Here is a 15,632-nt window from a genome sequence, read left to right as displayed (position 1 = left end):
AAGACAGAGCGAATCCCTGTATCGCATGAAGAGTTCGTCCACACTCAACGCCATCAAGCAGAGGCTGTGGATGGAACTGGTTGCATCTAAGAAAATTCATTGCAAGTCTAAAATTCATTGATTGCGACTGGTTGACAGCCAGATCAGTATGGTGAAAGAGTATAGCTGCTCAATCAGATGGTTTCCTCTATTATCAATGCAATTCACGCATTCCGGTCCGCATCTCCCAGTGTCACGTGATTCCCTTGAGCATCCGTCATTATGACGTCAAATTCTCCAACTTGCGCTTTTCTCACGTGACATGCTTTTCCGTTGTCCTCTGCACACAGAGCTGCCTTGAAAGTGATGTGTCAGAATCAGCTGATGATGACGTAATGGTTCGTTGGTTCGTTCATTCCCGAGTTCTCTTTTAATTTCCCCCATTTTCCAAACTATTTCATCGATGACATGCGACTCCATCAGTCATGCATCCGCTATTCCTTCCCCCGCCAATGCAGCAACAATGATTTCACGTATCTCTTTGTTTGTTTCTTTGTTTGTTTGTTTTTGTTTTTTAAGACTTGTGCCAGTTCATGATTTCATGTCATAACTCATTTCCTCAAACTGCAACGAAACCTTTTTTTTTACTTGATGACTAACATGCGCTTCTTATTCAACGAGGAGAATTCCCATTTGATTGATTAATTTTTGTTGTGTTGTACTGTGTCTGCTAATGTCGTGGATTTTTTTTCCGTGTTATAATTAATTACGACCCATTTCTCCTGTAGTTTCACGTTTTAACTTTCTGCCTTTTGCTCAGACCAGCCAATTACGATTGTAGAAATGAGACACAGAAATAGCTTTTTCGTCATTGTATTGATTTGTTAATGCTCAATTCATGTCTTTTACTACAACCACGCACGGGTAGCTCCTAACGTCGATATACATGCCGGGGTGCTTTCATTCCACTTTGAGCCACGTCCTTGACGAATAATGTTAACTATGATCCAGATATTTTTTGTTTCATTAACCTCCCTGTCCCAATAACCTCAATAATATCCTTTCACCATACCCTTTAAATTCATTTGCAGCGTGTTTTTCCTGCTTTTAAAATAGATTAAGCCCATACTTTGACAAATATTTTTCAGTTTCTTTTGTCTTGTCATCCTCAGGTTCATATGTGATTACCCATAATTTCAACAGTTCACCAAGATAATTTGTTATATTGAACAGTAAATGTTTTCCTCAATTTTTTGGCCCAATTCTGGTGAAAGGGAAGTTTACATGACCCGATCTTTCCATGAGGAAAATGACATAAACTATGAGTTATAGAAATGAATATGAGGTCACTGTTAGGCCTATATGAAGATTTATTTAGCATTTTTGGGGGGTTATTGTGGAATTATTATACTCAGGAGACATATTTATACTTCAGAGGACACCCCCCCCCCCCAAAAAAAAAAGAAGAATATATATATATATATATAATTGGAAGGTTTCATCGTCTAAATTGTATTAATCGAGCATTTCACACCTCATTGCGGTTACTGTATCCAAAGTTCGATACAAACAACATAATCAGTATACAGTCGCAATGCTTATGATGTGTTTCACTCAAGTATGTCGTTGCTTTGGTTTATTTCCAGAAATTCTTAACCAAATCAACGAGTACTCAGCGGCCATCAGCATCTTGAAAAAGCTGCATGTGAAGTCGATGCATGATATTATCCAAATTCTCGACAGATATCAACCTCTAGGAAAAGGCTCCTTAAGACAGATAAATAACGTGTTGTGTATTCTTCGTTAATATCTACATCTCGAAAATGCTGCTTAACGTCGATTTATGACCGTTTACCTTGCCTACAGGAATGGAGCAACGCTTTTCGTCAACCAATAGACGACAGTTACTATAGCCACGACAGCGCACATAGAGTAAGTCCCTCATGCAACCTCGTTGCATTTCTTTGCTTTTACTAGTTTCGTTATTATTGCGTTTGTGTAAATTGACTGTCTTAGAAAGTCAGCACTGCAGTAGACTGTACAGAGATGTTTTCGGCTCGATTCTAGGGGATGATTCCAACAGCTGTAACTCGGTTTGACCGTTAATGCTGACCGTAATAACACCAGCAATAGGCAAGATGAAATACGCCTTGCAACGTCGGTCTTCTTGGCGGCCTTTTTGTTTTAGTGAAAACTACAGATTTTATTTCCGCAGACGTCGTTTTGTGACATAGTTACTTTTGATCCCATGGTGACATCAACTTCCGTTGCTAAGTGCATTCCCCATGAGTATTTGTTCCATTTGCTGAGCCTTTGAGGTTATGCCATAAACACATACACAAAGAAAAGAAAACAAATCATCGAAAAATAGAAAGAGAAAATGAACGAAATATTTAAAGAATGTAACAAAAAAAAACTTTCATTGCCATTTACCATTTAATGTGATCAAATCATAATATTTCATTCATGCTGACGAGATGGTGGAAACTTGGGAAATCGAGTAGAGTCTCTTTATGGGACCTAGAAATTACAGTCTAAGAACATCAACAATGAGCGGAATGAAAAGCAAAAGTGAAGTATAATTCTCTGGGGTTTTTTCATGGCAAACCAAACACTTTACAAATAATACGACAATCAATTCAGCATTGAAAGAAAATATTGATAAAAAACACTACAGTGAACCCACATGCCATTACAAAAGATTTAGGGAGATTGAAGGGAATAGATACTTGGAGTACTTTGGCTTTTAGCGTACGACTTAGCGTCTGGCAATGAAATCCTCGAAATCGGTTCAGGTGGTTAAAAAAATCTTCGTGACTTGTTCTCAAAAATCGAGCCTCCTTACCCCGGCTATGACGCGAACGTCTGTGCCGTCACCATTTGCTATTCCGTCGTCAACAGACGGCATAAATGTTTTTGGACATCAATAATTCAATTCTTCATTTAAAGTTAATGCAAACGGCGGAAATTATCCCAAAGTGGTTATCATTTTCCATGATTTACTCGCCTAATTGATCACAAGACCTTTCCGACAATAATTGAAAACATTTCGATCCCTTCCTCGTACTAATTTAATCAGATCGGAGAAAGTAGGGTGTACAGTTTTCCCGCGCCGCAAAGGGCAAACGCTTTGGTAGTCTCCGCTCAATCCTGGCGACGCCAATGACTCATGGTATCAAGATGCAAGACGCCTGAACGTTCTTCTTAAAAAGTTGACGTAAATAGATCATTAAACTTACCTTAAAGTTTTCTTCTACATGGTAATTCCTTCCTACCTGTCACAAAGGGAATTGTTAAATTGCCATCATCTTATTGTGTTTTATTCTGATAAAATTTCGACAATCTTCCTATTTGGGTAAAGTCTAATTTCACCATGGCATGACGTGTAATTTATATCTATATCACACTATCTCTCTCTCTCTCTCTCTCTCTCTCTCTCTCTCTCTCTCTCTCTCAGTGGCTTTATGTATATCAATCCATTCATATACTCACCCGTCTTCAGCATATACAAGTGTATCTCTACACTCTCCTTGTCATTATAGATAGGTATATTGATATATGAGTATATAATATGTTTGTGCGTGTTCATGTATTTGCAGTACTTCAGTACTTGAGTAGCGTACACGTAGGAGACTTGGATTGACGGATTCTTTTCTGTTTCTTTTGTGACGTCATATCGTTTAAGGAACCAATCGACGAGTTCCGCTTCTTCAACGGATCACGTGGTATCCTCACACTGCTCAAACAGCGTGTTTCCATCGACCCGACCCGGGAGGACTTCTACGAAGCCTGGTTGACCCTTGACCCCGAACTCGGCAGTGACATGCCGGAAAACTCCACGGAGCTTATGCCAGACTATCTTCAACCCATGGAGGTAAGAGTGCCCTTTTCACAACACCAAATACTGCGCACACACACGCATAGTTTCACACACAAAAATACACACACACACACACACACATACACACAAACGCACAAACGCACACACACCCCTAATATCACGTTTCCGCCAGGTTGTTATAAGTTGTCTAGAATCTGATGTCTTCATTAGTTCAAACATCCATACGCTGGAATGTTATTTTGACATTTTTCTCTTATTCAATGTACAAAGTGAATAATAAGTTAAGATGTATATAGGCCAAGTAGGCCTGTATTGTAGATAATTACTTGAACTGCCAGTGTATATATGTATTATTGTCATTATCATTACGTTGTTAATTATTTTTCAATGCTCCCAGGTGGGGCCTTCAAGAAAAAAAAAATCCATTGTCATTGTCATTGTCATTGTCATTGTCATTGTCATTGTCATTGTCATTGCCACTGTCGTGCCTTCTGGTAGGCCTATGTGGGATCTCTTGTTAGAAGTTATTTGTGTTCAGAGGCTGTGCGCACAAATCACTCAAGGTTAACTCTGTAATATCATGTAGCATGGAAATACTTGCAAGAATTTGATAACATGACATTCCTTTTATCAAAAGATTTCTGATATCAAATGTTTCATTTCTTAGATGTTGCGACGAGATAATCATAAGTACTTTCAGGTCTGTGTTGCAGCTGCGAAGAGATTATGTTTTTGTTTATCAATTGTTTTACCACACTTACCATGAATATTCCTCTCCTTTTCCCTTCTTTGTTGTTTTTTTTTTCAGTATCACAAGGCCTACCTCTATGACGCAGTCCGCGCACTCGCTGTGTCTATATCAGACGTGGTAGCCAAGGGCCGATTTGTGGAGCCAGAAATCTCGCATTGCTATAACAACAAATATCGCAGTAACTCACGGGGCTCCAACCGCCTCAAGAAAGCCCTGAATAAGGTAATCGAGAGAGAGAGAGAGAGAGAGAGAGAGAGAGAGAGAGCGGGGGGGGGATTCCGGGCACATAAACCTTTGTTCGTACATTCGACTCCCGTTAAAACGAAATCCTCGGGACCGGCAGTTTTCTTTCGTTTTATCGAAATTTCGCGATAACAGAACAAATACAATGAGCAATAAAAAAACACTGAGCAAATAATGTTAGGGCCTGATTTTTACTTCATTGTCACCGGCATTTCGTTATAATCGTGTTCGTTATAACGGAAGTGCACTTTATACAACAACTATTTGATTGTGAGTAAATAACATGATTATAATCGAAATCGTAAAACGTCAAATACTTAAAGAAACAAAGAGGCAGGTCTTAAATCTTAAGACAAACATGGAATCGTAATTTCATGTTAGATGTTTTCATGTAGCAGCTAATACCCGGTTTCATAGAGAAGTCCAACTAAAAATGATAAAATGCATTTGAATCACAAATTCTAACTTCAATTTCACTTTTGATTTATTTTCATATTTCTCATGAAAATGTCACACAAAAAAATGTCGCAAAAATAGGTTGTAGGTCCCAGGAACTCTATCTACTTTGCCAAGTTTTCCGATTGTAACTATCTATGATTGATATGATTCTACCTAGATAAAAGCTTTGACGCCCTTTTCAATGGAGAATGACATTTTTTCTAGTGATAGGCTGGGAGATGCATGACCTGTTTTCATTCGACCATGTCTTTTGTGTTTATTGGACTGGTGTGTCTTTGCATACACAGGTAGAAACAGACGGTCTTATGGGCGTGATCCAATTTAATCGCACGGGCTACAACGAAGAGGTCGCTATCGACATCATCAGTGTGGAGGGTCACAACAACGTCACAAAAGCCTGGAAGGTGATATACTGCTTTATGTCTCTGATATCATGGGATTTTTTTTTTTCACATTCATACTGTCCAGTGGGGGATGTTACTTGACGTTCTTCAAGTATACAATAGAAAGTGCGCATCAGTCGTTCGATTGGGATGTAACTCTTGCATATCAAAAAGAAAGTACATGCAACATTCATAAGTATTGTCGAATCATTATCGAACGTTAATAGCTTTCTCAGTGTCTCGCATTCATGAGTGCTTTTCCGGGGCATAATACCCCTTGGCATAGGGTGTAGGTGCCCTTCCTGTCTTAGAATGTTCGTACATTATCCTTACCCAGACACACACAAGGACACATACACATACAAATGCACACACAAACAAACGCACACACACACACACACACACCTCCCTTGCAACTGCTTAACCTGCCTGTATATAGAATCTTGGCACTGTGTTGGTCGTGGCAAAGTTCGTTAAATGGCGGGAAATGTATCTCTCCCCAGATCGGTTCGTGGGACCACGAGGCACAGCTCACGCTCTCACAGTTTCCCTTCACACGACGCTTCGATGAGATTCGTAACAAGAGGTTCAACATCGTCACCATTGAGGTAAGAGACCCATCTCTCCAGACCATAGGGGTTGTGACGTCTTCTATTGGGGGGGGGGGGGTAGTTCACGCACATAATATGAAAAGAGATGTCACTCTTTCTTAATGACCAGTCTCCAATATTATACAAACGGGGGGGGGGGTTGAAGTCACGTGCGCAGACATAATAATGCAACAGCGATAGGGAATCAATTGCATTCTATCATCCAAACGAAAACAAAGTGAAAAAAAGAAAAGATGTTAAGTCGCAATACTATATAGTGCTTGTGTGTAGTTCAGTTATCATTATTTAATCATTCTGCTTCCGATTTCTGAAACTGAAGAATATCCATGGTTGGGTGCATTGATATACAAAGAAAAGCCAACCCTGTGTACTTAGAGACTATTCATGCCATAACGTTATATTGTTATATAACGTGTAATTTCGTCCTACAGGAAGCGCCATTCGTGACAATAGAGGAAACGGTCTCCGGCCCGAAGTTCACGGGTTTCTGCATTGATATGCTCGATAAGATCGCGGAGAAGCTCGACTTCACCTATGACATATACCTGACCCCCGACAGTAATTACGGCGGAAAGAGGGCGGATGGATCGTGGAACGGGCTGGTCGGTCAAGTCTACTACGGGGTGAGCTCCCACAAAGAATGCCAAATTGTGGCCCAGTGGTAAAGACCACGTCTTGAGGTCCCTGCTTCATGTACATTGCATAAACCGAAATATGGCGGATGGTGCAAGTGTCTGCAGTCATTAATATCTACCGAAGATATGAACCAACTATGATAATTTTTTTTTCAGTCAATTTTTTTTCATATTAGCCCACGTTGAATCTTCCAGACCATTCAAATTTGATCATGATATTGATAATCAGTAAGAATATTGAGACCGCTGTCTTTTTTTTTTTTTTTTGCTTTCCCAGAGAAGCACTGTGAAATGCGAGTCAATCCTATTAAATTTCAGTCACAACAAAATACCTCACTTGGACATGTTCTTAGATGTTTTTCAGTTTACCAAAGGAGAAGCAATCCTAATCAATTAAACCGTTAGGTATCTTCTTGTCAACATACACATGTCTATTCATATTTCACTAAGGAATTTCACATTCAGTTTGACGTGCTTTGGCTGCGTGGTTGACACAGTGGATCCTAATTCCTGAGCCCTCAATTCGAGTCTCCCGGGACTTGTAGTAGTGTCCTCAAGCAAGGCACTTTATCTTGTTTTCTAGTCTTTCGGAGGAGTCTTAACGTAATCGATTTTGGGGATGCTTCCTTGATATGGCTATGATCTCTTCCCCAGTTGCTACGATTTCTTCCCTAATGATTACGTAAGATGATTAATCCTTCAATTCAATTCAATTCAAAGTTTATTTCATTTTCCGACAAAACATAAGTTACACTTCTTTTGACAACAGAGAATAAGGTAAACAGAACATTATGTATTGAAAAGAATGTACAACATTGAGGACCTTATAGTAATTATACATTGTTGTGAAAAAAGAAACAGAAGTGATCGAAATGAGGTACATGTATAACTTTGCTTAAAGTGCGAAAAATGGAGAGACCCACTAAAAAGACAGAGCTTGTAGAATGTGGGCCCCTCTGGAAAAATAACATCAGTGGGAAGATAATTGAAGCATCATAAATACAAAAGGAAAAAGAAAAGAAAAGAAGAAGAAGAAGTCTGGAAGCCCACTGAGAATTAGATTCACAGATAAATACATTTACTTTTATAGACGCGAACGAACATAGAAAACGACTAGACAACGAAACAACTACTGAAGAAAAGGTTGTACGGGACAAAACGGAATGGACAAGACTAACAAACAGAAGACAAAATAGCAAACGAAAATGCACAACAGAGACAGCGATCTCCGACAGAAGCATGTCAAGAGAAACAGATGATAGTTGTGGAGAAAAAAAGTGATATTGTAACGCCAGAAAGGAGAAAAGCAAGGAAATGAGGGGACGTATGAACTGGAGTAAGACAGAAATTCAAGTCTTGACGCTTTGGGCGATAGCGTAGATGGCAGCAGACATCCACTAAAAAGAATACAATTTTTTCTTCAAAGAGGAAAAAAGGTAATTAAGTCAGTAAGTGAGAAAGAAGGCCAAACGGCTAGTTCAGTACTGTAGAGTCATACGATTGCAATAGAAAGGACCTCAGTCTCCTCTTGAAAGAATATATAGATGGGGCGTTTTTTATATCATGATTCAAAGAATTCCAATAATTTGGGCCTATATAAATAAGTGTATTTTTAGCAAGGATCGTGCGTAAAAGGGGTAAATGAAATTCATTGGAACGCCTAGTGGGATATTCATGAAATGATTGGTTTTTGAGGAACATAGAATCAAAAATAGATGGAAGCAAATTGTTGCAATAATTGTACATAAATTGGCCTAAATTATACAAAAACAGATCTTTAATTTTCAAGAGCTTGCTAGAGGCAAACAACGTGTTTGTATGAGAACGTACAGGGGAATGGCAGATAACGCGGAGGGCTTTCTTTTGCAAGAGGGACACTCTTTCAAGTAAATTCTGATGCGTGTTGCCCCAAACTAAAACTCCATAATTCAAATGAGGCAATATTAACGACGAATATAACATAAGTAATACTTTTTGTGGAATATAAAATTTCAATCTATTTATAACACCTATATTACGCGATATTATGTTACAAATATTATCAACATGTGATTTCCAGGAAAGTTTATCATCCACAATGACCCCCAAGAATTTAATATTTGATACTCTTTGTAGATGAGAATCATCTAAAACTATATTTGTGTTTAAATTATCAACAGTATTACTAAAAATCATATATTTTGTTTTTTGAGCATTGAGTGATAACTTGTTAGCTCTGACCCAGTTGGTCACTTTTTGCAATTCAATATTGATTTTGTGAACGAGAAAATCAATATCGTTATGGGCGAAAAATACATTTGTATCATCTGCGAAATGAATAAAAGAGAGATCATCAGATACGCGACAAAAATCATTTATATAGATAATGAACAATAACGGCCCTAAAATACTTCCCTGTGGGACGCCACATTTAACTTCTCTGATAACTGAATCATTATTATTAATTGTAACAAATTGTTTTCTATCGACTAAATAACTCTTGAACCACTCCAAGGCCTTCCCACGTACTCCATAATGCGATAACTTATAAAGTAAAATGTCATGATTGATGGTGTCGAAGGCCTTGGAGAAGTCCAAGAAAATACTAACTAAATGAGAATGATTATCAATGGCATGAACTACTCTATCAACGAAATATAAAAGAGCATGCGAAGTACTATGTTTTTCACGAAAACCAAACTGAGAGTTCGTAAAAACTTCATGTACCTTCAAAAAATCGATCATTCTCTTATAAATAAGTTTTTCTAAAACCTTAGACAGTGAGGACAATAATGAAATTGGGCGATAATTGCTGACTACAAATTTATCGCCTTTCTTAAATATTGGTATTACTTTAGCCAATTTCATTTTATCGGGAAACACACCGTTAAAAATTGACAAATTAAATATATGAACAAGTGGATCAGCAATCGAGGAAATAACACCCTTAAGTATAAAATTATCTATCTCATCATAACCAGAACTTCGTTTGTTCTCAAAAGAGGAAACTATATCAATAATTTCAAATCTATTAGTCGGTGTAAAAAATATGGAATCAGAGTTGCGCTGGCCTAAAAATTCAGTAAAATGAGTTTCTGTTGCAGGAATAGTTTGAGCATAGTTTTCACCTATTTCTGAAAAATAGGAATTAAAAATATTTGCAATATGAAGAGAATCATTAATCAATTCATCATTCATTTTAATTTTGTCAATGTCAGAGTTTTTACTCGGAACATTCATGGCCTGTTTTAGAACTTTCCAAGTATTTTTCATATCAAACCTATATCTCGAGAATTGCTTAAAGTAATATCTTTTCTTTTCAGAACGTAAAATCATTGTCAAAGTATTTTTGTATGATGTATATCTATTCTTCGATCGCTCAGTTTTTTCCAACTTATATTTATAATACAAACGATTTTTCCTATTAATTGAACGAAGGATTGATTTTGAGATCCAAGGTAACCTGGGTGTTTTTTTGTAATCTGTTCTATTTTTTTGTTTTGGAATTACATCATCTAAATGATGATTGAATATTTCCATAAAATTATGAAAAGATATATTGATATCATCGCTGCCAAACACTCCTGACCAGTCAGCATTCTCGAGAGCCACATCAAAACTAGCTAACTTTTCGGGTGAAACTCTACGACTAAACAAAGGAAATGAGGGAGGTTTAATATTAGATGAAGTTTTAAGAGTAAAATAAGTCATTATTGGAAAATGATCAGTCATATCTGAAATAATTAGGAAAGAGTCGGGGAGGGGTAGAATATTACAAAAAATGTTATCAATGAGGGTGGCAGAACGATCTGTAATACGTGTGGGTTTGGAAATGAGCAGAAGAAAGGATGAGGATAAAAGTGTGTGAAGAAAATCACTAGAGATATTATCATGCTCAGATTTCAGCAAATCAATATTGAAATCGCCGAGTAAAAGGCAATCCTTATTTCGGAAAACGTGTGAATTTGCCAAATCTGAATAATAGGTTAAAAAATCATTAGCGTTTGAATTAGGAGGTCTGTATACAATGCCTAACATAAGATTTTTACATCCTGGGATGAGGATTTCTATAAACAAAGATTCAACCGTTTCGTCCATTCTAGAAATATCTTGATGGACAATAGTTTCAAAGGAACCTGATATGTACAATGCAACACCCCCACCATTCTTATCAGGCCTATTATTAACAAATAAATCGTAACCATCAATTGCAAAGGAATTTTCTGCATTAGAAGTTAACCATGTTTCACTTAATCCAATAACCGATAACGATTGACTTTCATCAGATTCTAATAAGTACTTTAAATCATCAAAATGTTTATTTAAACTCCTAATATTTAAGTGTAACAAACAAAACGTATCCTCAGAGAAGTTATGAATCATATCTTTGTATTGATTTACTGTAATATAATTGCATAACATATTTTGAGTGAAATCATTACTAAAATCATGAGGCAATTCATTTGTTCCTGTATTCAGGGTATCGGTAACAAAATCATCATAAGGGGTGGTTCCTGTACTGGTTAGCCCACTAACTGGGTCAGAGTCTAACCTAGTGTTCCTAAACAATTCAAAAAAGTCATCATTCGATACGGAATAAAATGGAGCATTAAAAAAATTAGCCATGATTAAAGATACGAGACGAGATTATAAAAGTCTGCGATGTCAACAAAACTAGGATGTCGTAAATAAGTGGATGATACAAGAAAATAACCAGTCGCCAGAAAGAGGCAAAACACTGGAGTAATCTACAAGTATAAATGGCGTCAAAATCACGATAAGCAGGAGATCGCTGAGGAGAAGAACGTGAAACGAGAAAGAGCAGAATAAGGTAAGTGAGAACGTTCAGAAGCATCGTCAGAGAAAGACATAGAACACACACAACACAACACAATAACAAGAATAAATCAAGTGTCTCTGTGGGCTTCCGAAAGAGGAGGACAGGGATGAGAAGGGAAGTAAAAGAACGAGCTCGACCGGCTGTAGTCGAAAGAGGAGAAGTACAAAGACGTGAGTTGCGCTAGCGTAAGAATTCAAAGTGCTGCACAGTGCGCAAACTTGTGAATTGCAGCATAGACACACCAACTGAAACTTTGACGGAAAAAAAAGAATCAGTAAGAGTTCAGTGGAAGCAGTATATATCGACAGCATGAATGGCTGTCCGTGCCAATCATACATTTTTGGCAAAGCCAAACATCCAAAGTTACATAAAAGGAAGAAGAAGAAGAAGAAAAAAAAAAAAAAAAAAAGAACTCGCCACCTGCAACGTTACCTTTAAATTCTTGATCACAAGGTTCATTGGAACAACATTCCATTGGTACTGTCATATGGTACATTATACACGATGTCACGTGGATGTTGCTTAATAGTAATAATGCAAATCAAGAGAAGACATACATACACAGAAGATATTACCTAAGATTCATGAGATTCAATATAGAACATGAGGCCTTAAACCATGTCATAGAATTGAAAATATAAAGTGAAAATAGAGGTACTTGGAATTCAATAGTAGGACCACTTCAGCAATGTAACCAGGTACATGCATGTTCTGTTCATAATAGTTAACAAAAAAAAAAAAGAAAAAAGAAAAAAAGGGTTTAATAAAAAAGGAGAAACGCCTTGCGGCAGGTATGGCCTGTCTTTCGTCAAACAAATGAATTCCCGATTAAAAGAACAGTAAGAAATAAAAAGGCTGAGATTTCATGGTGGGTTATTAGGCTGGGAGGAAAAAAAAAAATGACCCGTGAACTATTATACCACCCTAAAGGGAGAGGGGAATGACTGCTTGAAATGAAAGAGTGGCAAGTGTTTTGAAGACACCCGCATACTTTGGATGGAATCATTGATAATAAAATGACAGTTTGAAAATGTTTACAAAGAATACCCCTGACAAAAAACGACAACAACAAACAAACATGGGGGTGACCCCAAGGGCTTGACCTATCCAAGGAAAAAAAAAAAAAAAAAAAAAAAGAGAAACGAAACAGTTGAATTACATGGTGACGCATGGTTATATAATGACACCTTCCAAAAGAGCACCGGGATAAACTTATAGATACATGTGAACAGAAGCCTTTGAGCCGCTCTTCAACCGCTTGGAAAGCGGGATTGGGGTAGCGTCCTGGAGGACATTAAACACATTTGCAAATAATCGAACTTTGTTGTAGAAATGACACGCTGTACGAGGTCAATGCTTAACAATGCAAATCGAGAGTAGACATTACATATACAGAGAAGAGAACATAGGATTCATGTGGTTCAGTGAAACATCGGGTTTTAAAATGCATGTCACGGTCATCGATCGTATCTTAGAATTGAAAATAAAGAGAAAATAAGGGTAAGTGTAATTAAATAAACGATTTTGGCGATGTAACAACAGAAAAATAAGAAAAAAAAAAGAAATCAGCAACAAGGACTCCCGATTTAAGAACCGAGAGAATCAAAATGGCTAGAAGAATCAGAATGGCTGGTGACACATGACACCTTCAAAAGGGACATCAAGATAAACTGATAAATTCATGTGAACAGGTGCCTTGTCTGCACTTCAAAAGCTTTGAAAGGAGGTAGGGGTAGCGTCCGGAAGGACGTTTAAAACACATCACACACATTGCATAGGCAAATAATCAGACAATGTTTAGAAGCGACATGCCATACACAGTCAGTGCTTAACAATTCAAATCAAGTGTAGGCATTTCATAAACAAAGAGAAAAGAACCTAGAATTCATTGTGGTCCAATAAAACATCTGGTCATTTAAATGAAGATCGCGGTCGGCCACCGTGTCTAGAATTGGAAATAAAAGAGAATAGTGGTATGTGTAAATACAACAGACCCCTTAGCAATGTAACTACAAACCAAACATTTTGACAGCTTGCTGACATGGCTGTGGCAGGAATGGTGATAAATTCGGACCGTGAGACCGTGGTCGACTTCACAAAACCCTTCATGAACTATGGCGTAGGCATTCTGCTTCGGAAGCCACAGAAGAAGTCCAACGTATTCGCCTTCCTGGAGCCTCTCGACATCAAGGTTAGACATTACGTCGAATCTCAATGTCTTTGTTCATTGCCGTTGACCTTTTTCTTTTTTCTTTAGTGTGAGTATTCGGGGTTTCTTCAATTCCAATTCTTTTATGTTTTTCGAAACTGGAGGGGAATTGTGACACCCAGTTGCTGAACATTTTGTAGTATGATTTAACTGTTGTGAGAAACAAACGAAAAAACAATTATGATTTCACTGCAAAAATCAAATGAAGTTCACGTATCATTATTTCTAAAGTGACAAAAAGATTAGTGTTCCTCCACATTTAAAGCACTCACATAAAGAGTAAGTACATACGAAATCATTTTTTAGCCATACCCTTCTCTCCAAAAATCTATTTTTCTCTCTCTACAGGTGTGGGGCTGCGTGCTCGCTTCCTTGTTCGTGGTCGGCTTCCTCATCTACATCCTGGACCGTCTGAGCCCGTACAGCTCGTACGGCAAGGGAGGTCCGGAGTGCGACGAGGCCAACGATTTCAACCTGCAGAACAGTCTCTGGTTTGCCTTCGCATCGTGTCTCCAGCAAGGTGAAAACTATGGCACTGTCATTCTGTCTGTTTGGCTCCTTCTCTCCTAAGTAAAGTTTATAATACATATCTATATATCTCTATATCAAGAACACACACACACACATGTATATATATATATATATATATATATATATATATATATATATATATATGTGTGTGTGTGTGTGTGTGTGTGTGTACTTTATATATATATATATTAATATATATATATATAAATATATACATACATATATACATATATGTATATAAAACTTATATAAACTCTCATCCTCGGTAACATCAACTCAAGTAGAATACATATTATCTATGCTGTACTTTTTAGTGCCTTCAGAAATTAGTAGAGTGACTATATAGCAGCCAAGATTCACTTGGTGAAAGCCAGTTTTTATAGCTGCTTTGAATATTTTTGAAAGCGGTCAGGATGAACAGACCTTAACGGAAAAAGGCGATCCCGTCTAATTCGGTGTTTTGAACCATTGTGAACTGTTTAAATCTCTGTGACCGTACGCCAGAATCAGATCAGTAAACATGGTAAAAAGTCTGTCATCAACTTGAATAATTACGCAGTACCTGCTGCATGCTATAAGGATTACAACCAGCAGTGGTTGCTAGGCGGAAGCTCGATGGTCTGGTGGATGAGACGCCTATCCGGTGATCAGGAGGTCGCAGGTTCGAATCCTGCTCGAGTGTGTATGCCCATGGTTTCTTCTGTTATAGCTACCACTATTAAAAACACTGACTAATTAAGTGCTTGATGTAGGGCGGTTTGTCAATCAGTTGCGATAGGCCTACCCCTTGGGGAGAGACCGATCGATGGATTTGTTTAAGTTTTTTTTATAGATTGTCCAATTTTTTTCTGTTTTTGTTTTGTTTTGTTTTGTTTTGTTTTGTTTTTGGTGTGTGTATGTCTGGAAGAGCCAAAGTGTGGTGGCTTCCAAATTTCGCGAGATGAGTGACAAGATGGTGTATTCCACAAGGCAAAGCTGTGATGGAAAGCGTGTCTCATTTTTCACCGAATGTGTGAATTCATTCAAACCTAGGTTTGACTATAACGACAAGACGAGGCGAATAGGGCACTGATAAAAAGGCTAAGGAAGTAATGCCGGGTAGCAAGAACCACTTCGAGTCAAGAATTATTGCACGCAACATGAAATTTGATTGGCGCGCGCTATATGAATC

General features: G+C 37.7%; 1 protein-coding gene across 1 annotated transcript in view; it reads left to right on the top strand.

Annotated features, from left to right (window-relative positions):
* The window catches only part of LOC139728196 (glutamate receptor ionotropic, kainate 1-like), a 136,824-nt gene that overhangs the window by 111,794 nt on the left and 9,398 nt on the right, over positions 1–15,632 (top strand). Inside the window, exons 6-13 of the mRNA XM_071639158.1 lie at positions 1,846–1,911; positions 3,665–3,853; positions 4,629–4,793; positions 5,561–5,677; positions 6,160–6,264; positions 6,699–6,890; positions 13,754–13,912; positions 14,279–14,450. Coding sequence (XP_071495259.1) covers positions 1,846–1,911; positions 3,665–3,853; positions 4,629–4,793; positions 5,561–5,677; positions 6,160–6,264; positions 6,699–6,890; positions 13,754–13,912; positions 14,279–14,450 — 1,165 coding nt within the window. The remainder of the gene's footprint in view (positions 1–1,845; positions 1,912–3,664; positions 3,854–4,628; positions 4,794–5,560; positions 5,678–6,159; positions 6,265–6,698; positions 6,891–13,753; positions 13,913–14,278; positions 14,451–15,632) is intronic.

Source organism: Diadema antillarum, unplaced genomic scaffold, assembly GCF_040938485.1.
Source record: "Diadema antillarum isolate AM-2024a unplaced genomic scaffold, OU_Dant_1.0 seq00000169_RagTag, whole genome shotgun sequence".
NCBI classification, from domain to species: domain Eukaryota; kingdom Metazoa; phylum Echinodermata; class Echinoidea; order Diadematoida; family Diadematidae; genus Diadema; species Diadema antillarum.
The sequence above is the reverse complement of the archived record's forward strand: the minus strand, read 5'-3'. Positions and strand labels throughout refer to the sequence as shown.